Source organism: Staurois parvus, unplaced genomic scaffold (genome assembly GCF_062004578.1).
Source record: "Staurois parvus isolate SC_StPar_1 unplaced genomic scaffold, SC_StPar_1.0 ptg000530l, whole genome shotgun sequence".
In the NCBI taxonomy this organism is placed as follows: domain Eukaryota; kingdom Metazoa; phylum Chordata; class Amphibia; order Anura; family Ranidae; genus Staurois; species Staurois parvus.
In genome coordinates this window covers 2,410,668-2,436,434 of record NW_028318326.1, presented here as the reverse complement: position 1 = coordinate 2,436,434, position 25,767 = coordinate 2,410,668, and the positions used below count along the sequence as shown (strand labels likewise).

Genomic DNA, 25,767 nt, shown 5'->3' with positions numbered 1-25,767 from the left:
AAAGTTTAGTAAAGAATACACCAAATCTAAAGCGATTGCAAACTTTCACCTTGTAAAACAACTCAGTTTAATATAACATATGTCTATAGATATTTAAAAAACATAACTTTTTCCCTTTTTTTAACCACTTCAGCTCCATAAGGTTTTACCCCCTTCATGACTAGGCCATTTGTTGCTATACCGCACTGTGCTATTTTAACTGGTAATTGCTCGGTCATGCAACCCTGTACCCAAACTAAATGTATATAATTTTTTTCACACAAATAGAGCTTTCTTTTGATGGTATTTGATCACTGCTGGGTGTTTTATTTTTGAGATATAAACAAAAAAACTGCAAATTTTGAAAAAATATTTTTACTTGCTGCTATAAAAAATACATATAAAAATGTTTCTTCATAAATTTTGGCCATAATATATTCTGTTACATGTCTTTTATAAATAAATCCCAATAAGTGTATATTGATTGGTTTGTGTGAAAGTTGTAGTGCCTATGAACTATGGGATATATACTGGAATTTTTACTTTGCATGGCAGCGATCAACGATTTACAATGGGGCTGCAAGAGTTTGACAGGAAATCTGCCACTAGCTGCCGCTGACATCACCAGTGACATTAAAGTGGTAATAAAGTCACTTTGTTAATTTTTTCCTATAAGTAAGTTTATAATAAAGCTTACCTGTAGGTAAAATGAATATCTCCTTAATGTGTATTGTTTAGGAGATATTCAGGGTTTTTTTTTTATAGATGGCGCATGTGCTCTAAAGGAACAGCACACCTGTGCTGTTCCTTCAGAGCACTGTGCCGTGTCCTGAGACTCCCGTACGCATGTGTGGGAGCAATGTCATCGCGGCTCAGCCAGTCAGATGGCTGGAGTTTGTAAACCCGGAAAGAAAACCGAGTGAAGATGGAAGCCTTTACAGCGGTGACAGCGCACCACTGGAGGGCTTTGTTTTAAGGTATGTTTTACATATTGTGCTAGTATGCGATGCATACTAGCAAATTATGCCTTAACCTTGCAGGGGATTTTTTTTTTTTCTTAAGTGGTTTACTACCGCTTTAATAAAGTGATCAGTGATAATACTATACACTGTCACTGAACTGATGACACTGGCTCGGAAGGGGTTACCATCTAGGGTGATCAAGGGGTTAAATGTGTGCCTAACTATGTGTAATGTGTGTAAAGTATGCTGCTTTTACTAAACAATCTATCAGTTTCTCATCCCTGATTTGCGGGATGAAAAACTGTTAGTTTGCTCCCTGTGTACAGAGCTCTGTGTTGAATGTCAACACAGAGCTCTAGGCTGTGATTGCAAACAGCCAATCAGCAAGTCCCTGCTGTGAATCATTGCCTGGGACTTGCTGACAGACACCCACTGTGTACAATCACAGTGGGTGCCAGTGTGGGAGAGTTTGCGCCTGAAACCTGGAAGTAGGCAGTGACATACCCATACGTCGCTTTGCTTACAGCTGCCATCCGTCTGCAGTACATTGCAGGCAGGAGGTTGTAAAGAGGTCATAAGTGACCGCATACCCTTTGTTCTGAGCTGCACAGAGGTGGGGGAGCTGAAGCAGCAGCATACTGATCTTCCCAGTGAATGGCTGTGCAGGGAAGGGAGTCGTGTGTGCCAGGACAAGTCTGATCAGAGAGTAGACACAGCTAGAGAACTGACTACGCTTTGCTCTCATGTCTAGTTTGGTCAGTTTTTAATAAAAAAAAAAATCAGGAGGGACTGGCAGGAACACCAGGGATTTCACACAAAGGAAGCAATACAAAGAAAACATGATATTTTTTCATACAAATAAATGGTACAGCAGGCAAATATCAGGAATAGGAAATATGGGTGTACATATTCTTTAATTTTGAGGTTGCCCGGAGGAAATAGACACCTAAGATGTCAAGCCTTCAAGTGAACCTTCCTAGCCCTCTTTTTTTTTGTAACCCTAGCTTACCTTGTGGTGGGTTTGCCACAGTTCACATGCTCACCCACCCATTGGATCCAGCGATGTCCTTCTCTTTCAGGATCAGCCAGCGGGCTTCCCAATGACATGCTACTGGGCCTGCCCCTCCCCCTCTGTGAATGAAATACTAAAGCCTCCTGGGATATGCGAGTACCGGTCCTTGGGCCTCTTCATTGGCCGGTGGATGATCTCACTCCTCTGCATGTGCAGGAGGCCGTCATTTCGGTACTTGGAGATCGGCCCGGCCCTATAAGCTGAGCTGCACATGTGCAGTTCAGTTCACAGTGTTGGAAGAGACGGCAAGCAGGCAGGTAGGGGCATTTTACTTCAAAAGAGACAGCCTATGTCTCTTCTGCAATAACAACCTGCTAAAAACGGCTTAGTTTTTTTACAGAGGAACTATGGTTGAACTGGATGGACTTTTTCCTTTTTCAGCCAGACTAACTATGTATCTTCAGTTCTGCGTTAAGGCCTGTGAAAAAGCTGCAAACTTCAGTACCCTAAACACTAAAAGCCCCTTTAGGACATCAATCTAGGGTTAGCAGTGAATACTGGGCCTAGAATTATTGCTTCCATAATTATTGCTGCATTTATGGCAATATTTAGCATATTCGTATGTCCGTGTATGTTGGGGGGGGGGGGGGGCTCACAGATTTGGGGGGGTTTAAGTGCTTGGGTGTAACTTGATTATTTTTTTTTTCATTGTATTAGCCTTTATTTTTAATCAGTTGGGGGTAAAAAGTTCTCCATGTGATACTTTTTAGTACAGTGTTGCAATGGTCACTGTGGCAGGGGAAGAAGCTACAATGGACACTGAACTACTCTGATGAAAGTATGTAAAAAGAAACAAATATTTAAAGAATTTATACAAAAAAAAAATCATTTTTTTATTACTGTCACCAGTCAGTGATACATCCACCTGAATACTTATTGATGTGGACCTTTATCTCAGCTCTATGGCAATTTGTTGATTCTAATGGAGCAATCCAGGATACTGTCAGAGCGCATTTTGATCTGTTTACTACTGTATAGGTCAATATAAGGAGGTGATTCTGGTGGTGGTTGACATGGTGTTATACCCAGTGGATTAATCACGGGCAGATTTAAAACATCTTTGAGCGATTGGAACTCACTTTGAAGTTCACATGTATTGATTGGACATTTGTTATATACTTTTGTATTTGAATCTCTGTTTACATGGTTTAATTTTCTTTATATTCATTAGCCCTGCAACCTCCTCACACTTTGCGTGTTAGAGGGATGGCTGGGTGTTTACACTTTTTCGCATTTATCAATTTATGACACCTAACATTAGTTTTCATTTTATATATTCCCTAATGATTCATGTTTTTTATGTGTCCAAATATCACTTGAGTGTGTTTGAGTAGCTAGCAGGTGGTTTTTTTTATTTCACTTATATATTTACATATATTTATCTTATTATGTCTTCATATTTTTTCAGATCTTTATTGGTTTTTATTTGACAATATGTTGTATATTCACTACATCTTAGTGTGTTTGAGCAGCTGGCAGGTGCTTACTCACTAATTATATATATATATATATATATATATATATATATTAATATATAATATATATTGCAGATGCCATTTTTTTGTTTTCTGTTATTTTGAAAGTGTAAATGATGGAAATAAAATCTAACTTTTGTTGACATATTGTAAGAATGTCTAATCTGTAATTTGATGCCTTTTGGAGATTTTTCCATCTTTCCTTGGCTTCTTTATGCGCATTAATGCAAATTTTTAGCTGGGGTGCCCAAACTTTCGATCCCCACTGTATATATACACACACACAGTTGCAAGAAAAAGTATGTGAACCCCTTGGGATTACGTGGAGTTTTGCATGAATTGGGCATAAAATGTGCTCTGAACGTCATCTAAGTCACAACAATAGAAGAACACAGTCTGCTGAACATAATACTACACAAACATTAGATGATGCCATGGTTTAATTGCACATAACATGTAAACATTCACAGTGCAGGGAGGAAAAAGTATGTGAACCTTTGGACTTAATAACTGGTTGACCCTCCTTTGGCAGCAATAACCTCAACCAAACGTTTCCTGTAGTTGCAGATCAGACCTGCACAACGATCTGGAGTAATTTTGGACCACTCCTCTTCACAAAACTGTTTCAGTGTAGCAATATTCTTGGGATGTCTGGTGTGAATCGCTCTCTTAAGGTCATGCCACAGCATTTCAATGGGGTTGAGGTCAGGACTCTGACTGGGCCACTCCAGAAGGCATATTCTGTGCTGTTGCAGCCATTGTTTTGTTGAATTACTTGTATGCTTTGGGTCATTGTCCTGTTGCATCACCCATCCTCTGCTGAGCTTCAGTTGGCGGACAGATGGTCGTACGTTTTCCTGCAAAATGTCTTGATAAACTCTGGAATTAATTTTCCCATCAATGACAACAATCTGTCCAGGCCCTGAGGCAGCAAAGCAGCCCCAAACCATGATGCTCCCTCCGCCATGTTTTACAGTGGGGATGAGGTTTTGATGTTAGTGTGCTGTGCCTTTTTTTCTCCACACGTAGTGTTGTGTGTTCTTCCCAAACAACTCAATCTTGGTTTCATCTGTCCACAGTATATTTTGCCAGTAGTGCTGTGGAACATCCAGGTGCTCTTTTGCAAACTTCAAACATGCTGCAATATTCTTTTTGGACAGAAATGGCTTCCTCCGTGGTGTCCTCCCATGTACTCCATTCTTGTTTAATGTTTTCCTTATTGTAGATGTGTCAACAAAAATGTTAGCATGTGCCAGAGATTTCTGTAAGTCTTTAGCGGACACTCTGGGATTCTTCTTTACCTCATGCAGCATTCTGCGCTGTGCTCTTGCAGTCATTTTTACAGGACGACCACGCCTAGGGAGAGTAGCAACAGTGCTAAACTTTCTCCATTTGTAGACAGTCTGTCTTATCGTGGACACATGAACATCAAGTCTTTTGGAGATACTTTTGGAACCCTTTCCAACTTCATGCAAGTCAACAATTCTTGATTGTAGGTCTTCTGAGTGCTCTTTTCTGTGAGGCATGGTTCACATCAGACAGTGCTTCTTGAATCCAGTAAACCCAAAACAGGTGTGTGTTTTTTAAGGGCAGGACAGCTGTCAGCAACACATTCAATATCATCACACTGATTGGAGTCAAGGTTGGCTCACTCCTGGCTCCAATTAGCTCTGGGAGAAGTCATTAAGCTAGGGCCTCACATACTTTTTCCTCCCTGCACTGTGAATGTTTACATGTTATGTGCAATTAAACCATGGCATCATCTAATGTTTGTGTAGTATTATGTTCAGCAGACTGTGTTCTTCTATTGTTGTGACTTAGATGACGTTCAGAGCACATTTTATGCCCAATTCATGCAAAACTCCATGTAATCCCAAGGGGTTCACATACTTTTTCTTGCAACTGTGTGTGTGTGTGTGTGTGTGTGTATATATATATTTAGTCTGGCTGAAAAGAAAGACAAAAGTCCATCTGGTTCAACCATAGAAAAAAAAAAAAAGTTATAATCCTATACCCACAGTTGATCCAGAGGAAGGCAAAAAAAAAAACCCAGCAAGGCATGATCTAATTTGCTCCTGCTGGGGAAAAAAAATTCCTTCCTGATCCCCCGAGAGGCAATCGAATATTCCCTGGATCAAGTTTACCTATAAATGTTAGCATCCAGTTATATTCTGTGTTTCTACACACTTTTTTGTTCTTCAGTTTTACAGTTGTGCTATTGGTATATATGGTAGACCATTTGGGTAGGTTCATTCATTGGTTTTGTTTCTTCACTTTATCTATCAGATTAGTTAATTAGCAGCACAGCACCATTTATATATTTTTTGTATCCTTTGTTGGTGTGGGAACACTTGAGGGTGTTTGCAGTAACTTTTTTGCATCTATTTGTTTGGCAGCACATGAGAACTTACCCTGCTACAGATCAATTCAATTAAAGCTGGAAGAGATCATTAAGAGCGGAACTCTAACCTGTCAATTTACAGCAGAACTAAACCCATCAATTTAATGGTTTAAAAAAACAGTTACATTCCAGCATGCTGGGAATGCTAACTGTCATATTTGCTTGACTCTTAACCAAACTGTCAAACCATCAAATGGCTGGAGTCACAACTGATCACATGTGCAGCATCAAGGCAGTTGAAGATCAAACAGAGGCTAAGATGGCAGCTTCTTTGGCTAAAAATAAGGGGGTTTAGTTCTTCTGTTTCCCAATACAGTTACATCCAAAACATGCCAAGAATGATAACGGTCACAATTGCTTGTGCTCTCAACTCAGGCAATCAAATGGTTAGAGTCATAACTGATCACATGTGCAGCACCATGGCAACTGAAGATCAAAGGGCTCTTTCATAGAGGAGTGATGGACTGCACTGGACAGCTATTCCAACACAGTCCCACCTCAAGAAAAATGTCTTCAATCAGGCCAGTTGAAAAAAGTATGACATGAAGTTATTTTTTTTTAGCGCAGTATAATGTGACAAAATCCACTACCTTGGACCATGCTGGCCAATGTAACATTTGAAAGAGAAAGTCAGCTTTAAAATAAAGGGAAACAGTGCGACGCACCATGATTGCAGCATCAGCATTGCTAACATCATACTGCACTTCAGCAGCTACATTGTAGCCCTCAAAGTGAAAAGGATCCATATACTGTAAATGTAATGTCAATCACGTACATATATGTGATTTCACATTTCCGGGTAGGGGGCATGCGTGAGCGCCCTACCTACACCGCTATTGGCGGGCCTCACCTATCGATCACCGGGTTCCGGCCTGTGATTCCCCGTCTGCACTCGGCAATCGCCATATATCACTGATGAAAGAGACCTGAATGTAAACAATACAGATCTCTCCCCTCTCAGCTCCTGCACATTGCTTTGCATTGCTCTGCATATACACAGTAAAGCACATCGCCCCAGATGTTAACCCCTTCCTGCCCAATGCCATTAGTACAGTGTCAGTGCTTTTTTTTAGCACTGATCACTGTATTAATGTCACTGGGGATGTCAATGACACCAAGTCAGTTCCCCCCCACTGCCACCACCATGTTTAACTGTAGGCACCATGCATTTTTCTTTGTACTCCTCACCTTTGCGACCCCATACAGTTTTGAAGCCATCAATTCCAAAAACATTTATCTTGGTCTCATCACTCCAGAGTACATTTCTCTTCCATGTGGTGCCATTGATGACAGCATGAACCAGGAAGGGGTTTTCTTTGTTAAGTAACGCCCTTTTATAATCAACTTTCTGCTGGACACCTGTTTAATGAATAATTAGACTCACCTGGAGTTGAATTCTTGTTAATTAGGATATTGTTGTCTAAAATTTAGCTTTGGTCCTAAGACTTTCATTGGGGTGTATTCATTTTTGCAACATGGTCTTGAATGAATTTGTTAAGAAAAATACTTTTTTGTGTGTGCAAATTAACAATCTTGTTTGCAATCAATGGCCCGCATTTGTGGGAATATTTTGTAGTATAGTGTCCTATAGAAAATGTTGATTCTGAGAGTGCGTAGAGAGCTTCATGGAATGGGTTTCCATGGCCGAACAGCTGCATCCAAACCTTACATCACCAAGTGCAATGCAAAGCGTCAGATGCAGTGGTGTAAAGCATGCTGCCACTGGACTCTAGACCAGTGGAGATGTGTTCTCTTAAGTGATGAATTCCGCTTCTCTGTCTTGCAATTCCATAGACGTGTCTGGGATTGACGGTTACCAGGAGAACGGTACTGGCCTGACTGCATTGTGCCAAGTGTAAAATTTGGTGGAGGGGGAGTATGGTGTGGGGTTGGTTTTCATGGGTTGGGCTTGGCCCCTTAGTTCCAGTGAAGAGAACTCTTAAGGTGTCAGCATACCGAGACATTTTGGACAATTTCATGCTCACAACTTTGTGGGAACAGTTTGGGGATGGCTCCTTCCTGTTCCCTCATGACTGCGTACCAGTGCACAAAGCAAGGTCCATAAAGACATGGATGAGCGAGTTTGGAGTGAAGGAACTTAATTGGCCTGCACAGAATCCTGACCTCAACCTGACAGGACAACTTTAGGATGAATTAGAGATAAGACTGCAAGCCAGGCTTTCTCGCCGGACATCAGTGCCTGACCTCACATATGCGCTTCTGGAAGAATGGTCAAACATTCCCATAGACACACTCCTAAACCTTGTGGACAGCCTTCCCAGAAGAGTTGAAGCTGTTATAGCTGCAAAGGGTGGGCCAACTCAATATTGAACCCTACAGACTAATGCAGGCCATAGATGGGGAGGAAACTGGCCGATTTTTTTAAAAAAAAAACAAAAATCCGTAGTTCAATCGGCCGACGTTACCAGGAACGGTAAAAAATCGGCCGATTTTCATCCCGTCTACAGCCGGCAAAAAGTGTCTCTGCAGAGAGCTCCGCTATTTCTTTGACATTTATAGCAGCTGCAAAATTGTACCTATTTGTATCCATTTCGGATACAGATGTTTTTATTTGGAAACAAATAGATACATTGTTGCAGCCGCTATAAATGTCAAAGAACTGTCAAAGAAATAGTGGAGCTCTATGCAGGGACACTTTTTGCCAGACTGGAATTCTGCTTCTTCATCCTCTTCTTCTTCATCCTATTCTACTTCTTTATCCTCTTCTTCCTCTTCTTCTTTTTGTCTTCCTCTTGCAGGTCACTGCTCATGTGCAGATTTTTTATCGGTAAAAAGATCGTCCGGTTTGCCCATCATTGCCGCTAAAATCGACCGATCAGCAAAATCGGGCGATTTTTTTCAAACTTTGCCAAGATACCGAAAAACAGCTGACCTATTAACCCACTAACGATCCGAAAATCGGCCGATTTTATGTTCGACCCATCTATGGCCTGCATAAGACTGGGATGCCATTAAAGTTCATGTGCGTTTAGAGGCAGGCCGACCAATACTTTTGGCAATATAGGTGTCCTTTTATCATGCAGCGGTAAATGACCGCTGCTCAGTTCTCCGGCATTCTCAGAGAAGAGAGTTCTCCTCTGAATGCCTTTTTATGAAGCAGTGTAGATCACTTCTTCGAATGGAGAAGCGCTACAAACGCTGGAAAACAGCTGATTTTACTATAATCTCACAAGATTACAGTAAGAGATCAGTCAAGCACCATTTACTAAGCAGCGGTAAATTATCGTTGCTTCGTTTGAGGTTCCTTCGATTTTCCAGCTCTGGGTTGGAGAATCTGGAGGGAGAACACAGATCACCAGTGAAGGGCTGACATCGCTCCTCCATACACTGGCCATCTGTGTGCTGAGATGATCAGCGGAGAACATGTTCTCCGCTGATCATCTCTGTTTCCTAAACCACAAATGATCTGAGATCAGCAACGATCCTCAGGATCTCCGCTTCATAACAGGACACCTTAGTGTACGTAAGCCACATCAGGACACGCAGGCGTCCCTTTACACCTAATGCATTATTATCCTCCCGCCAGCAGAGGTCGCTGCGCAGATAATGTCTCACCAACTAGCTATCCCACACAGTGATCGATATACTAACACGTCACCGGAAGAGGTGGATTTTGGCGGCTAGTGGCCTGTTCGTTGTGGTGTGTGTTTATCATCCAGACAGCTGTAATCCGTTCACTATGACCGCCAGTATGGAGGACAGCAGCGGCTTCCGCCCCTCAGTCGGCAACCTGGACGACCCTCCTAACAGCCGGGTGTTTCTGGTGGTGAGTCGGTCGGTATCGGAGGACATCATCCGTGACAAATTCTCTGCGTTCGGCGAAATCCAGGACGTGTGGGTGGTGAGGGACAAACAGACCAAGGAGTCCAAAGGCATCGCCTACGTCAAGTACGCCAAGTCCTCCCAGGCCTGTCGGTCTATGGAGGAGATGCACGGCCGGCACCTGGGAGAGAGCAGCAAGCCCATCAAGGTGAGGGCGCGTGACGTCATTCCCGGCCTAGGCCTGCAGTGTCCACGTGGCTGGGTATTGTTGGAAGTCCCCGGATCTCCTGGAGGGCCTCATCAGTGATGTCACATTCTACATCCTCTAATATTATTTGCTCCCTCCTATCACAGCATCATATAACAACATATTTATATTGGGTAAATACCTTGCTGCCCCCCCCTTCCATATTTCTCACCTACCTGAGAATGAGGGTGGCTGTACCGGTGGCACACGCACTGCATTTGTGGTGCTTATGTTGCTGGTAATATGACATGTAAATGATCCAAGCCTTTTCTGGCACTTTGGTTACATGTAACATTCAGTATTTATTTTGCTAGAAAAGTTCTCAGAGCCCACAAACATTTTTAAAGCAGAGGTCCTAGAGAATAAATTGGTGGGTGTTTCAATTTTTTGTGTCACGCGGTATTTGTGCAGCTTTTTTTCAAATGCTGTTCTTTGGGGAAAAAATACTTTTTTTTGAATTTTTAATTATTACAGGTACTTATATAGCACTGTAAATTTACACAGCACTTTACATATGTATTGTACATTCACACTAGTCCCTAAAACTCTACTAGATTGTAAGCTCCAAGGAGCAGGGCCCTGCTATCCCTCTTGTATTGAACTGTATTGTCTCCCGTTATATTGTAAAGCTCTGAGCAAACTGTTGGTGCTATATAAATCCTGTATAATAATAACTCTAGTGGTGTACAATCTAATGGCTCTCACATTCATGCATACACATACTAGGGCCGATTTAGACAGGAGCCAATTAACCTACTAGCATGTCTTTGGCGTGTGGGAGGAAACCGGAGTACCCGGAGGAAAGCCATGCAGGCACAGGGAGAACATGCAAACTCCATGCAGGTGGTGTCGTGGCTGGGAATCGAACCAACGACCCTAGTACTGCCAGGCGGAAGTGCTAACCATTTTAATGCCAAAAAAACACACTACATAACCCAATTTTTTTGTAAAACATAAAAGATGTTATGCCGAGTAAGTAGATACCAGACATGTCACACAGTAAAATTGCACGCGCTTGTGCAACAGTGACAAATTACGTAAATTTTACTATTCATAGGGCACACTTTAAAAGCCCTTACAGGTTACCACTTTAGATTATAGAAGAGGTCTGGTGCTAGGATTACTGCCCATGATCTGACATTTGCAGCTATACCTCACATGTGGGACCGATGCATGTTTTTGCTTTTGCACGCAAACACAGGGGGACGGAGCACTTTTTTAGAAATTTTATAATTATTTTAAGCTGTCACTTTAAAAACAAGTTGTAAACATCCCTTGTTGCAATAGGCAGGGGTGGACTGACCATTCGAGCACTCGGGCACTGCCCGAGGTCAGTAGGGGGCCCCATAAAATGCCCCTGGTACCATTTTTTTTTTTTTTTTTTTTTTTTTTTTTTTTTTTTTTTATAGGCTCTTTTGAGTGTGGGCAAGGACACGGGCCCCATGATCCCCAATTGCCCGGGGGCCCCTTGAGTTGTCAGTCCGCCCCTGGTGACAGTACACTGTATGGTGAGATCGGGAGTCAGTGACCCCAAATCCTCCCCTTTTTATTGAGTTTTCATCCAAATACAAGCCACATAGAAAGCTGGTCTGCTCTCTTCCCTTTTCTACTGTGTGTGGAGTGTGTTTGGATGAAAACTCAAAGGTGATTTTATCGGATGTGCAGCCACTAGACCCATTTCTGCATTATATAAGGGAGGCCATTTCTGGCCTCCTGAAAATGCAAGTTTCTTGGCTATACCTGACTTCAGTACTTAAGTCTTAGACCCAGAATAGGCACGCCTTAAATGGGTGTCAGAAGTCGTGGCAACTTCACACTGATAACGTAGTTCTAGATGCACTTTTAATATGTTACTAACAAATTAAGGCTCATACACAATGCCTCTGTGTCCATACAGGGTGCATCAGCATCCAGAACATTTGTAAAAACTTCCCTGGCACCCAAAGCTGCTACATACAGCAATTAAAAAATGCAGCTGTCTGTGGGTATGTGCTGGTAAATCACATAACTGGAGGTATGCTCCAAACACTGGCAATCTAATACGCTTTAAAATGTTAGGTCTGCTTTTTTTTTTTTTCCATTTTGGACAAAAAAGTCAAAACCATATGAATAAAGTTGACTACTGTAAGCACCCCTGTTAATATTCATAGTAATTTGTCCCATCTCCTGTTAATGGAACTTTTTTTTTGCACAGCTTGGCATGTATATATGGGCACAGATAAAAACAATGGCATGTGAAATAGAGGAATATTCACCTGGAATACTATTCTTTTATATTCTTTTATTACCCCCTTACAGTTAGCAAAATAGTCTTTCTCAACAGTATATTTAATTGGGTCGTTGTGTAAAAAAAAAAAAAAAAATTTTAATTCAGAATCAGACAGAATATTTGTTGTTCTATGACCAGCTCTGTTATCCAAGTAACTGACTGATGTATATACTGTGGCTGAAGGTGTTTACCTTTCCTATATATTTTAAACTCAAGTCATGGAAGTTGTAAGCAGATTCAGTGTGCATGTAACTGTTATCACAGTCAACCTTTGCTGGGATCCCACTGTTGTCCGGTATAACCTGTGTGTTGGCTCAGGTTTAGTAATTTCTATGGACAGTCTCTTACTGTTCCATCAAATCTTTTCAGTAGTAATCCTTGGCTTGACATAGTCTTTAACAAAATCCTTGTTATGTAGGTATTTATTGCGCAATCCCGAGGGTCTTCGAATCACAGAGATGTGGAAGATGAAGAATTAACTAGGATATTTGTGATGATTCCTAAGACCTACACTGAAGATGATGTCAAGAACACATTCAAGGTACACAAATGATTGTAATAAAGAGAATTCATTACATCTAGGATATTTTATAAAGAATCTGGAGATTTCAGTAATACATCCTCTGCTGTTCATAATTTATGGGGGGTGTTGTTTTTGTGCATTTTCCTGATTATATTGAGGGCCTGTGTCATAGAAACATAGAAAAGTGACAGCTGGGAAAAAAGTCAAGTGGTCCATCAGGTCTGCCCATTTTTTTGTATATTTTTTTTGTCTGAGTATAGAGCTAGGTTTTTTTGCGTTACAGCCCTTCAATACGTTAATAATTGTGCGGTCATGCAACGCTGCACCCAAATTAAATTTAGGTCCATATTTACCCTTGAATAGAGCTTTCTTTTTGTGGTGTTTGCCTCTGTGGTTTTATTTTTTGCGCTATTAAAAAAAAAAATAAAAATACAATTTTGAGGAAAAAACAATATTTTTGACTTTTTGCTATTAAACATGTCCATTAAAAAAATCAAATTTCGTCATAAATTTAGGTCAAAACATACTCTGCTACATGTCTTTGCTAAAAAAAAAAAAAAAATTCCAATATGTGAGAATTAAATGGTTTACGTTAAATTTATAGCGTTTACAAATGTGTATATATACTGGGAATTAATTTTTTTTTTTTAATTTTTACTACTAATGGCGGTGATCAGCGACTTATTGCGCGACTGCAGCAGGCATTCTGACACTCTGGGGCAACTGACTTGGTGTCACTGACATCCCCAGTGACACCAATACAGTGATCAGTGCTAATAAAAAGCACTGACACTTCACTAATGGCACTGGGCAGGATGGGGTGATCAAAGGGTTAACTGTGTGCTGTGTGTGCGCGCTTCACTGTAAGCACACTGCTATACATGGCTCTTCTATGCAGAGGCCGTGAATAGTGGCTCGCGCGCCACCTACCCGGAAATGTAAAATCACGTATATATACGTGATTTTGCGTACTCTTGCCGCCTTGTAGCAGTATATCTGCTATAGAGCAGTGGGAAAGCTTTTAAGATACAGTAATAATTTAGTTTATTCAGCATGAAATGGAGCTTCGTAATATAGTATGAGGCTGTATATTCTGCAATATTTACATTTTTGGTAAACTCAATAAATCAAGCTCTGTAAGCTGAGATAACATGCACTGCATTGATGCATTCACACAATTTCACAGTAACCATGAGAAAAAACATGAAATAAAAGAATGAGTAGTTCTCCAGCTATGTGTGATTACCCTAAAATCGGTTCTGATATTGCTATTTTACTAACCTGACAGCTTATTATTCTAAGAGCTAGTTCACACTAGATGCAGTTCAGTGCGCTTTTTTTCCTGCATAAAAAATACATGCACATTTTTTCCATGTTTTCCAATGGCCCTGGTTCCCACCAGTGGCTTTAGTTCCAGTCAATTTCCGGTGCAGAAAAAAAGTAGAATATGCTGCATTTTTTTTCTGCACAGAACCATACTGGAACATGGCAAATTGCACCAGAACTGCTTGTGGTGTGAACTGTAAGCAAAAATGTATCCGGAATGTATCCAGAGTGCATTTTTGTAGTGTGAACTGGCCCTCAAAAGGAAACCTTCATTTGGTTTGCAAATATTAAAGATTTTAACTACCAACAAGAATGAGTCAGATTCCTTACGTTTTAAAGATCACCTGTCATTTTAGATCCATCATGGCAGCACCTGTTTGCAGGCATCCAGTCACCTGCTGCCGCCACGTCCCTCACCTTGCTGTGTCACTGCCACATCACCATTAAAGTGAATGGGACTGTCGGCGAGTCAACAGCAGTCAGAGGAGCCACTGTGGGGCAGAGATGACAGTTGCTCTTTAAAAATGATGATTTAAATCAGCCTTTTCACTAGTGATTTGAATCATGATGTAAATCAAATTCACCCTGCTTGGACCATTGACAGAGAGGTAAGTAGTGCAGACTTTAGTTTCTTTTTTAAAGTACGTTTGAATCTTTAATGTAAAATTCCCCCAGCCCCCCTCCCTAGCGCTCCCTCAATACATAGAACTGCCACCCCCACTGCAGGTCAGTAATAAACTATTTTTGTATCTGTGGCATCCCACCATGTCTGTAGCCCAGTTGATAAAATTCTAGTGCTGGACTCCCTGTACTTTGCAGCCCCTTTATATACCTGTTCTGCAGCAGTAAGGTCCCTTTTAAGTCTATGGAATGGTAGCACTTAGGTGTCAGCAGCCCAGCGCTAGATATTCACAGACCGGGTTGCAGATGGCACATGCTGCAGCCATCAGAGGCGAGTATGGACCTTGGGGGGGAGAGGCAGGGGGGGGGTCCGACTCGTTCAGATTTAGAATGAAACATTTATTTTAACTTGATAAATAAAGCGGTATGACCTTTTATTTCATTGTTCTTTCACCAGGAATATGGTCATATAGAGTATTGTTCAATTATCAAGAATAAAAGCACAGGTGAAAGTAAAGGGCTGGGATATGTGCGGTTCCTCAAACCTTCGCAGGCTGCCATGGCAATAGAAAACTGTGATCGAAGTAAGTGTTTGTGTGGTGTTTTTGTATTTTTTTATTTTTTTTTGTCCTTTTTTCTGTACATTTTTTTTTTTTCCATATTTTGTTGTGAATAACTATTTCTAGCTTTTAGTATTTGTGCAAAGAGCAATTGCATGCAAAACAAGTACCCTTCTATTTATGAGCTGGAGAGAAATGAAAGGACACCGAAAGACACAGAAGAGTGAAACGGTCAGCTGTTGTTGCTGCTAGCAACTTTATGCAGGAGACTGGAATTTGATATTGAGCAAAAAGAACAATAACCATTTTATATGATAAAAATAGGGATACACCCATACCATATTTTTTTTTTTTTTTTACAGCGAGTATGAGTAGGTCAATTAAAATATGAAATATTGAATGTAATTGCATATACACATGCTGTCAAAATACCTGACCTGGAATTTGCTCTATACATTTTCTGTACATTGAGTGTTATTTGAAAGTCAACCCCACATACTACTACTTATAAAACTTCTGTTTTATTAAATTGTTTTGCAGATTATAAGGCTATTCTGGCAGAACCCAAAAACAAAGGTGGAGCATCAGATACTACAGATTACCACAGTGTCTCTCGTCACCCAGAACCTCTGCTTGAAACAGCCACTACCTTATATCCTTTTGGTCAGTTTGCTGAACTTTCTACGCTTTATTTTTTACTAGTAGATGTTTATTAATGTATGAGGGTCGGAAAATGGGTGTATGTGGTTTTTTTTTTGTTTGTTTTTTTAGTTCCTGGGGACCCCTGCTAAAATGAATTCCTTGGGTATCAGTGGAGAAAAGCCACTTACATTTGTGTTCTGTGGGAGGAATGCTCCTTACATTGGTGGTCATTGGGGAATAATACTCCCAGCATTGGGGGACAGAATGATCCCTTCAGATAGCTAAAAAGCCCATTGGTGTCATGTACTGGGACTGCCATGTGCTATTGGCCCCAGAACTATCCAGGCACCATCAAATGATGTCAAACAGGTACAGCTCAAGGAACTACTAGCTACCTCTGGAGGAATTTTGCTGTAAATGGCAAAACACAATTGCTGTCCAAGACAATTTATACCAGCTATTCTCAACTAAAGTTAGTATTGATCATTATAGCAAATGACACATAAAACACAGGTTCGTGAATTGACCCTTTTTTAAGTATATATGTTCTAGGTCAAAATCATATATAAATATCTCTGAACTTTCCTTCAAGCCCATATACAACCTTGATGGCTCCTCCTCCTGCCACATGTATTTTGTTATTTTAAATATATAAATACTATTTTTTTTAGATATCTTTTAGGCCAGTCAGATGACAATAGGGTCCTCTTCTCCAGTTCTGGGTGGTCCTTAATGATGCAAAGAGTGGTACTGATGTGACAATGTCACCACTGCTCTCTTCCTCATTATACTATGAGTGCAGTGCGCCATGGTGATGCCCCTGGGGGGCATGCCCATAATGCCCTACTTTCTAAAGTACTGGGGTGAACAGTTCTGGGCTTCATTTAAAATGGAGTGTTGGAACATGAATGGGTAAATCTGCGTTGGACACAGCTTTAGAAGTGTTTGTTGCTTTTTACATTTGATTAGACCTGAATTGAAAAAAATAATAAAACCTAAAATTTAACTTTTATATACATGCTTGCATGCCAGGTGTGCATGCGTAGTAAAATATTTTGGTGGCTCAAAGACCGTATCTCACAGAAGTGAGTACATCCCTCATATTTATGTAAATATTTTATTTTTTCATGTGACAACATTGAAGAAATGACACTTTGCTACAATGTGACGTAGTGAGTGTACAGCTTGTATAACAGTGTAAATTTGCTGTCCCCTCACAGTAACTCAACACACAGCCATTAATGTCTAAACCTCTGGCAACATAAGTGAGTACACCCCTAAGTGAAAATGTCCCAATTAGCCATTTTCCCTCCCCGGTGTCATATGACTCGTTAGTGTTACAAGGTCTCAGGTGTGAATGGGGAGCAGGTTTGTTAAATTTTGTGTTATCGCTCTCACTCATACTGGTCACTGGAAGTTCAACATGGTACCTCATGGCAAAGAACATTCTGAGGATCTGAAAAAAAATTGTTGCTCTACTTATAGATGGCCTAGGCTATAAGAAGATTGCCAAGACTCTGAAACTAAGCTGCAGCACGGTGGCCAAGACCATACAGCGGTTTAACAGGACAAGTTCCACTCAGAACAGGCCTCGCCATGATTGACCAAGGAAGTTGAGTGCACGTGCTCAGCGTCATATCCAGAGGTTGTCTTTGGGAAATAGATGTATGAGTGCTGCCAGCATTGCTGCAGAGGTTGAAGGGGTGCGGGTTCAGTCTCCGTGCTCAGAGCATTCGCCGCATTCTGCATGGCTGTCATCCCAGAAAGAAGTCTCTTCCAAAGATGATACACAAGAAAGCCCGCAAACAGCTTGCTGAAGACAAGCAGACTAAGGACATGGTTTACTGGAACCATGTCCTGTGGTCTGATGAGACCAAGATAAATTTATTTGGTCCAGATGGTGTCAAGCGCGTGTCGCGGCAACCAGGTAAGGAGTACAAAGAAAAGTGTGTCTTGCCTACAGTCAAACATAGTGATGGGAGTGTCATGGTATGGGTCTGCATGAGTGATGCCAGCACTGGGGAGCTACAGTTCATTGAGGGAACCATGAATGCCAACATGTACTGTGACATACTGAAGCAGAGCATGATCCCCCTCCCTTCGGAGACTGGGCTGCAGGGCAGTATTCCAGCATAATGACCCCAAACACACCTCCAAGATGACCACTGCCTTGCTAAAGAAGCTGAGGGTAAAGGTGATGGACTGGCCAAGCATGTGTCCAGACCTAAACCCTATTGAGCATCTGTGGGGCATCCTCAAACAGAAGGTGGAGGAGTGCAAGGTCTCTAACATCCACCAGCTCCGTGATGTCGTCATGGAGGAGTGGAAGAGGACTCCAGTGGCAACCTGTGAAGTTCTGGGGAACTCCATGCCCAAGAGGGTTAAGGCAGTGCTGGAAAATAATGGTGGCCACACAAAATATTGACACTTTGGGCCCAATTTGGACATTTTCACTTAGGGGTGTAATCACTTTTGTTGCCAGCGGTTTAGACATTAATGGCTGTTGAGTTATTTTGAGGGGATAGTAAATTTACACTGTTTTGCAAGCTGTACACTCACTAATTTACATTGTAGCAAAGTGCAACAGCACAGAGCAGGTAGGTGTGCGTGTTTTACAACCTTTAGAATCACTTTAACCATTCTCTATTGGTAAACACATATGTTGCGGTTTCTTTTGACCTGAAGAGCTAGATATGTAATTATCTTCTTTATTTTTTTTTTTTTCCAGATCAGTACGATTATGCAGCTTATGATAAATGTGGAGATTCTAGGAACCAGGAAGCTGTGTCTAAGCGTCTCACTGTTGTATCCCGGTTGCCACTCCTTCAGGAGCAACTATATGGCTTGTTTGACCTTGTTCCAGGGCTTGAGTTCTGTGAGCTTCAGAGGGATCTCTACAGTACTTACTGTAAGTGTGTTTTTTTTTTTTTTTTTTTTTTTCTAACTCCCCAAAATTGAACTTTAAAATAATGAGGAGTGGGAGACTTATGAAATGGAAATTGTAGCTTTGTAAAGGTGAAAGGTGCTGTCTTGCATTTGTCACTTTTGTTTGTCACAGCAAGACTGCACCTGAACCAGTCCCTGCACTATGAGGAAGTGGTGGGGCATCACAGCTAGGGGACAGTGTCTGTGCAAGACTGGAGGTTGACACATGTATGAAATGTCGTGTGACTATTATGATGCATCAGATGTGCCCAGATCTGTAACTTCATCATCACAGACTTTCTGAAGCAGTGCAGACATGATTGAAATGTATGGCCATTCATGTCTACTCTTAGCAAATACTTGAGATCTGCTCATACATGCTTGCAAAAATAATGTAAAATTAAACTTGCACAGCAGTCATTGGCCTACAACTTAACCCATTAAGTAGTATTGCTTCCCTAGTGGGGTAGAATGCTGCGTGGGAGCCACACCTGAAATGTATACACTTCAAAACTGGTGCTGGATGTACTACAGTGTTTGGTTTGTGAGTAGCCTCGTCACGGTGTTGTACTCTTTACAAAAGAACCTTGTTTAAACACCCATGGCATCGATGGCTGTCTGACTACCTGAACAGTGACTGTATCTGATTGGGTTCAGTTACTGTTTGGCCAATAATTTTCCACCTGGTTCATTTGATTTTAAAATCGACTTTTGTCCAGCTGGGTGGTACTGACAGGGCCACCCACGCCTTGAATTTTTTAAATATGTAGAATTGAGATTGGCTTTATTTTGATTTGAATGAAGATTTCTGAGACATTTGTATAGTAGTAATTCCTTGGATTTGCAAACATTTTCTGCCTAGTCATCCCCATGGAGTGGATTTCTGGGCTTTTTTTTTTTTTTTTTTTTTTTTTTCCTTTTGTGGTTGACAGTTCTGCGATTACTCTGTAGGTGTAATATATGTAATATGTTGGCTTGGCAAATCTAAGAAACTTTAAAGGATAAGATCCCCTTTAAAAAAAAAAGTGCATATTTTTGCAAGACAAAGTGCGTTTATTATATTCACAGGAGCCTGCAGAGCATTACACTCGCAATCTTTAGATTTCGGGTGTAATGTCAAGTTCCTGCACACTTTGCCTCCATCTTTCTTGCCTGTACCTCTGTTATTGGCTGTCACTTCAAAAGCTGGAGGAGGTGTCCATGGACTGAGAAATACAAGCTGTCTGCTGAAGTGGAAAATGGGACTTGTAGTTTCTCCACTCTCACATTCCTGTGAATGAATGACACGGCTATTCAGGATTGTTGTGATTACTAATTTTTTTTTATTTCCTTTTGGCAGCTCATGCTGTGGTTCAGTACCAAAATATTTCATCTGCTATTTATGCCAAATACAAGCTACATGGCTTTGAGTATCCACCTGGAAATCGTCTTGGTGTCACATATTTAAATGATGGTGGCGATGGCACTGAGTGAGTATGCTATTGTAAGAAGGACTTTGCCTTGTCCCTAATGTAATTACCAATCTAGGAACCCTGAGACTTTCAATGTGGGCAGGTTATCTGGTTTGGGAAGATTTGACCTTTTTTGAAGTTTTCTACATTTGTCAGGCATAGTGGAATGTATATCTTATAAAATTAAATTGCTACTCTAAGGGCTCGCTCAGACAGACTATACTTTGTGCGAACAGCAGCCTGCTATTACGCAAATTTTATTCCTCTTGAACTGCTATGAAAAAAGAAAATTACTAGTAGTAGTCACCACTATTACAGTGGTTGCTGCAGTCTTCCAGCAACATAGCAATCTCCACCTTGTTTAATCATAGAACACCTTGTACTCATTGAAAGAGAAAAAAATACAAGACATTCTGTGTGAATAGCAGCCGTGCCAAGTGAGCAACACCCCATTTCACTATGCAGGAGGGCAGCTTCTAGCCCAGGACCACAGCAATCACTGTTGCAGCAGCAACTACTAGAGCTATTCTTTGCTTTCACAGCGATCCTACAAGTATAGGATATGTATAATTACATTTGTCCATGCTGGACAAATGTAACTGCAATAGAAACTATATCTAGAGTTCAGATTTAAGGCAGCTAATTTATTTGAATGGTCTGGTAGCACAACTACTACTACTGTGTAGTAAAAACACACCTGACCCTTAACCCCCCCCCCCTCCCCTAAACACGCTATTGAAGTGTGGTTTTGGGTATGGGTGAGGTGTCATTCAAAAATTGTGTTAACTTGCATTGTTGCAGCACCCGATAAAATGAACATTACCGTAATGCATCAGTGTTAATGAGAGTTGACGTTTTCTGATAATGTATCAATAGCCAATATCTTGGCATATGTCATACTGTTTAGTATACAGGTAAAAATACATACAGATCTGTTTTGTACCTTCTGAAATATTTATTATGCTTTTCAGCTGCTGTTGTAATTCACACATCCATGCCATACAGTTTAGCCAGGGCGATGATAATATTCAAAGCCTGCAGACGTGTCACCTTGATTCCTTTACCCTTAGTGCCTGCAACCTTTTGGGTTTTTTTGCAGTGCCTTCATATTTTTTAGCTCAGTTTGGCACTGCCATGAAATAAGGACAAAGGCATGACAGAGGTAAAGTAGTAAATCTGTAACCTTTGCATCCCATCGCCTTGGCTTCTAGTTTACACCCTCTGATTTCAAGCAATAACATTAACACGTATGGCTAACATTACAGAGATGCCAGATTTCTTGTTGCATGTTTGCTGTATTTACATACTGCATGTACCTGCGACATTATCAAGTAGTAGTAGGACACTACAGGGAAATAAGCCACGCAAATCAAAAGCAGATCAAGACAAAGGTTTTTCTATCATTTTTTTTTTTTTATTACACATACAGTTGGTATCCTGGGGTAAAAATTAAAGCACTTAACACTGCTTCACGATTAAGGCTCCATGCACACTAGTGGTTTTTATAAGCCAGAAAAAAAAGCTGGATGAAAACGCCGATAATCGCATGTTTGTGTCGGCTTGTATTTGTGTTTTAAGAGCGTTAGCGTTTATTATCATCTTTACAGTACATGAAGAAAAAAACGCTCAAAAAGCTGTGGAGCATTTTACTAGGATATAGGAGAGATTTACCCCCTTCCTGTCCAGGCCATTTTTTGCATTGTGGTGCTGCATTACTTTAACAGTTGCACGGTCATGAAACGCTGCACCCAAATTAGATTTTTTTTTTTTTTTTTCTTCCCACAAATTGAGCTTTCTTTTGGTGGTATTTGCATATATTTTTATTTTTTTGCACTATAAAAAAAATAGACAATTTTGAGGAAAAACTATATTTTTTACTTTTTTCTATTAAACAACTATCTAATAGTTTTATATTTAACCACTTGCCCTCCAGAGGATTCACCCCCGTTCCTGACCAGGCCATTTTTTGTGTTATGGCGCTGCGTTACTTTAACGATTGCACGGTCAAGCAACGCTGCACCCAAATTTAAATTTATGTCCTTTCTTTCTGTGGTATTTGATTGCCTCTTTTGCGTTTTATGTTTTTGTGCTATTTAAAAGTTTAAAAAAAACCCTGCCGACAATTTTGAGAAACAATATTTTTGACTTTTTGCTATTAAACATGTCCAGTAAAAAATAAAAAAAATTATTTTGTCAAATTTAGGCCAAAATGGATTCTGATACATGTCTTTGCTAAAAAAAATAATCCCAGTATGTGTAAATTAATTGATTTACGTGAAAGATATAGCATTTACAAATGGAGCTACATATAATGGGATTTTTTTTTAATTTTCACTAGTAATGGCGATGATCAGTGACTTATAGCAGGACTGTGGCAGGCATTCTGACACTGGGGGAGCTGGCTTGGTGTCACTGACATCCCCAGTGACACCAATACAGTGATCAGTGCTCACGCGCGCCCCCTACCCAGAAGAGCAAAATCACAAGTGGTTTGATACAGTATATAGGGTTTGTCTTTTATGCATTGTACAATTTCCCATGTTGCTAGGTGTTCCTAACCCTAGCTATAACGAATATGACAACAGCTAGGAAGGAGACTGCTCCTTCGTAACCTCCACTTGTCTCTGCACTGAGCACTTTCCCAAGATAAGCAGCAGCAAGAGGAATTCAGAGGAGGGGGGACTTAGTGATACTAAACCAACAACTATAAAATCTGTCTGTATATGCAGTAAAGCATGACTGTTATACTCACTGTGGAACCTAAGGGATTAATTCTATGCATTGTGTAAATAGGGTGTTTGATCCTGTCGTCTTTGGTCCTCCCCTTCTGCTGTCCCCTATTCCTCTGCTAATAGAACAGCGCCTTGGAGTCAAGCTGCACATACTCAGTTTGTGCAGTGCTAGAGGTTTCTTTTTTTCTTGTGATCAGCACAGGGACAATTGGCACTGTTCAGACAGAGGGTCAGAGGTTATGCAGCCTCATAGGACAATCAGGAGAATGAAACTCCTCCTACAAGCTTTAACCAGTGCTCTGTTGGACACTGATAGAAGTAACAAGACTGCTCTAACTGCAGATGAGAAAAGGTTTTTAGCAGTTTATAGTTACTAAAATAATTGCATTTCCATGTTGTGTGTAATATGGGAGACCAGCTATAGTGAATGCAGGGTCCTGGGTTTAGTAACACTTTAATGGCCAATTTGAATAAGATCAGTCAGATAAGGGTCAAGTGCACATTGCAAGTATCTTGTGATATGAAAGTTTTTTGGTAATGTCATTTAGAACAATATGTTTAATGTAATTACATATGTTTTCTTCTCACTGTAGTCTTCTTAGGAAAATGGCCTCTCAGATGGTGGCTGCCCAGGTAAATTCAATGGTATGGGGCTCCCAAGTTTCACAGCAATTCCCAACAGGGGCATCTGTAAGTAATTTCATTCTTCCTTCCTTCTGTGTTCTATGATAATGTGATACTGTGCTACCTAATTATAATAATGCTGAACTCTAGGCAGACATGACACAAATTTAATTCAGAACTGTAACCATTGAAGCAACACTCTAGTAATAAACAACAAGATGAAAAAATAGGCCTTTCAGAGATATAAAAAAAAGGGTATTTACATCAAGATTCATTATAAAATGTATGCAGGGCAATGGGAAGGCACCATTTTTAAAGTTGGTTTACTGCGTAGCCCTTCTTTCTACTTGAATACATCATTTTAAAATAGTTTGTGGTTTGTTTGGTTTTTTTTGTTTTTTATCTGTGGTCACTTGACTGCAGAACTCCAGCTCTATCTCCTTTGTGGCTGATGGATGCAAATGTTCTGCTCTGCTGAGAATGACTAGAACTACTGTCGGGCCTGCACTTGTACAGATGGAGCTTTTTATTATTTCTCAAATTCCTTCATTTGTTAAGTATAACATGCTTTGTATCAAAAATCATCATTTTGTTTCATAAGACAATTGCAGAATTAAATGAAAATGTTTAATCTATAGTAAAGCCAGCTATAGATGGATCTAATCTTGGCAAATTCAGCAGGCACCAGCCGGGATTCGTTGCATTTATGGAGAAAAAAAATGTTTGCTTGCAGTGAGTCACCTGGCTTGGACTATTTTTCTGTGGATCGGTTTATATGGTACATCCTATTCTATGCTACTTTTTGTTTGGTTCATCCGTCCACATAATGGATATTAACTAATGAAAACCAGGATTTTCTCTGTGACATGCAGAGGAAAGTTGGGTGAGGTAGCTGTGGAGGGAGAGAGGCAGATGTTATCAGCCTACTGCCTTAGGCTGGCCATAAATTATACAATTTTCTTTAGATTTACCAAAAACCATATAATATGAGGTCAAACCTAAACGACTCTTTCAATTGTATCCAATTAAGCACTTGTATTCAATTAAGCTCTACATAGTTGAAGGTAAATTGGGTATAAATTGAACAGAAAATTGTATAGTGTGTGGCCAGCCTTACCTTTTGGTCCAAGACTGTGCTTACCAATTATGAATGGTTTCTATAGAACTCAGAATGTAACCAACCTCTATAAAGTGGTAAACTTATTACGGTCGATGCTGGCCTAGCTTCTTCACTGGAGCTGAAATACTATCGAGTGTCACTGGGGTGACAGGGTTTGCTGGGGTTGCTGCTATCACATGCAAGATGGCCGCATTCGTAGGCCTTTTGAATGTACACAAGCAAGGCTTTTACAGGTAAACACAATTTATAATGTAAAATGCACACATCATTTTAGGGACGATTGTTATAAAAACAAGTGATCTGACAACTGGGTCTCCAAGGGCCTACAGGAAATGAATGGGCAGGGGCAACACAACATGCTAGTATAGGTGTAAGTGGTCTTTATTGATTAGTTTTAGTCCTAGTTCACACCAGCTTACTTGAGTATATGCTTGTGTGAGGGCTGTGTGTGCCCGCATGGGAACTCCTATCGGTTTGGATTCAGCCACTGCTCCCAATTTCACAGCTGTCGGGGTCCCTGAACTTGCACTCTGCATTCGATGACACTCACATGCCTGTCATTTCTAGGAGCAATGGCTATTGTCCATTCTGCCTTTTCATCCCAGTTGACATGAATGGGACTGCCTGCCTGGGGAATGCACAGAACATCTGTGCATCCCCATGTCGGTGCAAATGGCCCTTGCAGGGGCATATGCTTTGTACACCGGAGTAAATGAGGCCTTACAGTAAGCTGATGGCTACAAAAAAAGTGAAGATATTTTTAAATTGGCAAGTAACACAGGCTTACTTTTCTGTATGTTCCTCATCCTTTTATATTCCTAGTAAGTGGGTGCAGTTTGATTTATCAGTGTCTGGAAAAGACCCTGTCTAGTTTTATTGCATAGATCTTTATTTCCCCTGGCACGGAGGGTCATATTTTATGCCTTGCTAGTTTGGGCATTTCATTTATTTTAATGTTCCTGGGCTTCTCTGGCTCATTGTACGGTTGCCATAACAACAGCACTATATGACTCATGAAGACTATTCCATGTTGTGTCCAGCTCAAGGTTGATGTT

General features: G+C 40.7%; 1 protein-coding gene across 2 annotated transcripts in view; it reads left to right on the top strand.

Annotated features, from left to right (window-relative positions):
* Positions 1 to 25,767, top strand: part of RBM45 (RNA binding motif protein 45) — a 50,894-nt gene that overhangs the window by 7,900 nt on the left and 17,227 nt on the right. Inside the window, exons 1-7 of one of the 2 annotated variants that reach the window (XM_089690438.1) lie at positions 9,503 to 9,880; positions 12,607 to 12,729; positions 15,116 to 15,242; positions 15,759 to 15,881; positions 18,589 to 18,768; positions 20,125 to 20,254; positions 23,562 to 23,658. In XM_089690438.1, the coding sequence (XP_089546564.1) occupies positions 9,590 to 9,880; positions 12,607 to 12,729; positions 15,116 to 15,242; positions 15,759 to 15,881; positions 18,589 to 18,768; positions 20,125 to 20,254; positions 23,562 to 23,658 (1,071 nt within the window). In that variant the 5' untranslated portion in view covers positions 9,503 to 9,589. Of the gene's footprint in view, positions 1 to 9,502; positions 9,881 to 12,606; positions 12,730 to 15,115; positions 15,243 to 15,758; positions 15,882 to 18,588; positions 18,769 to 20,124; positions 20,255 to 23,561; positions 23,659 to 25,767 lie in introns of those variants that run through there. The other variant, XM_089690439.1, reaches the window with a different exon arrangement.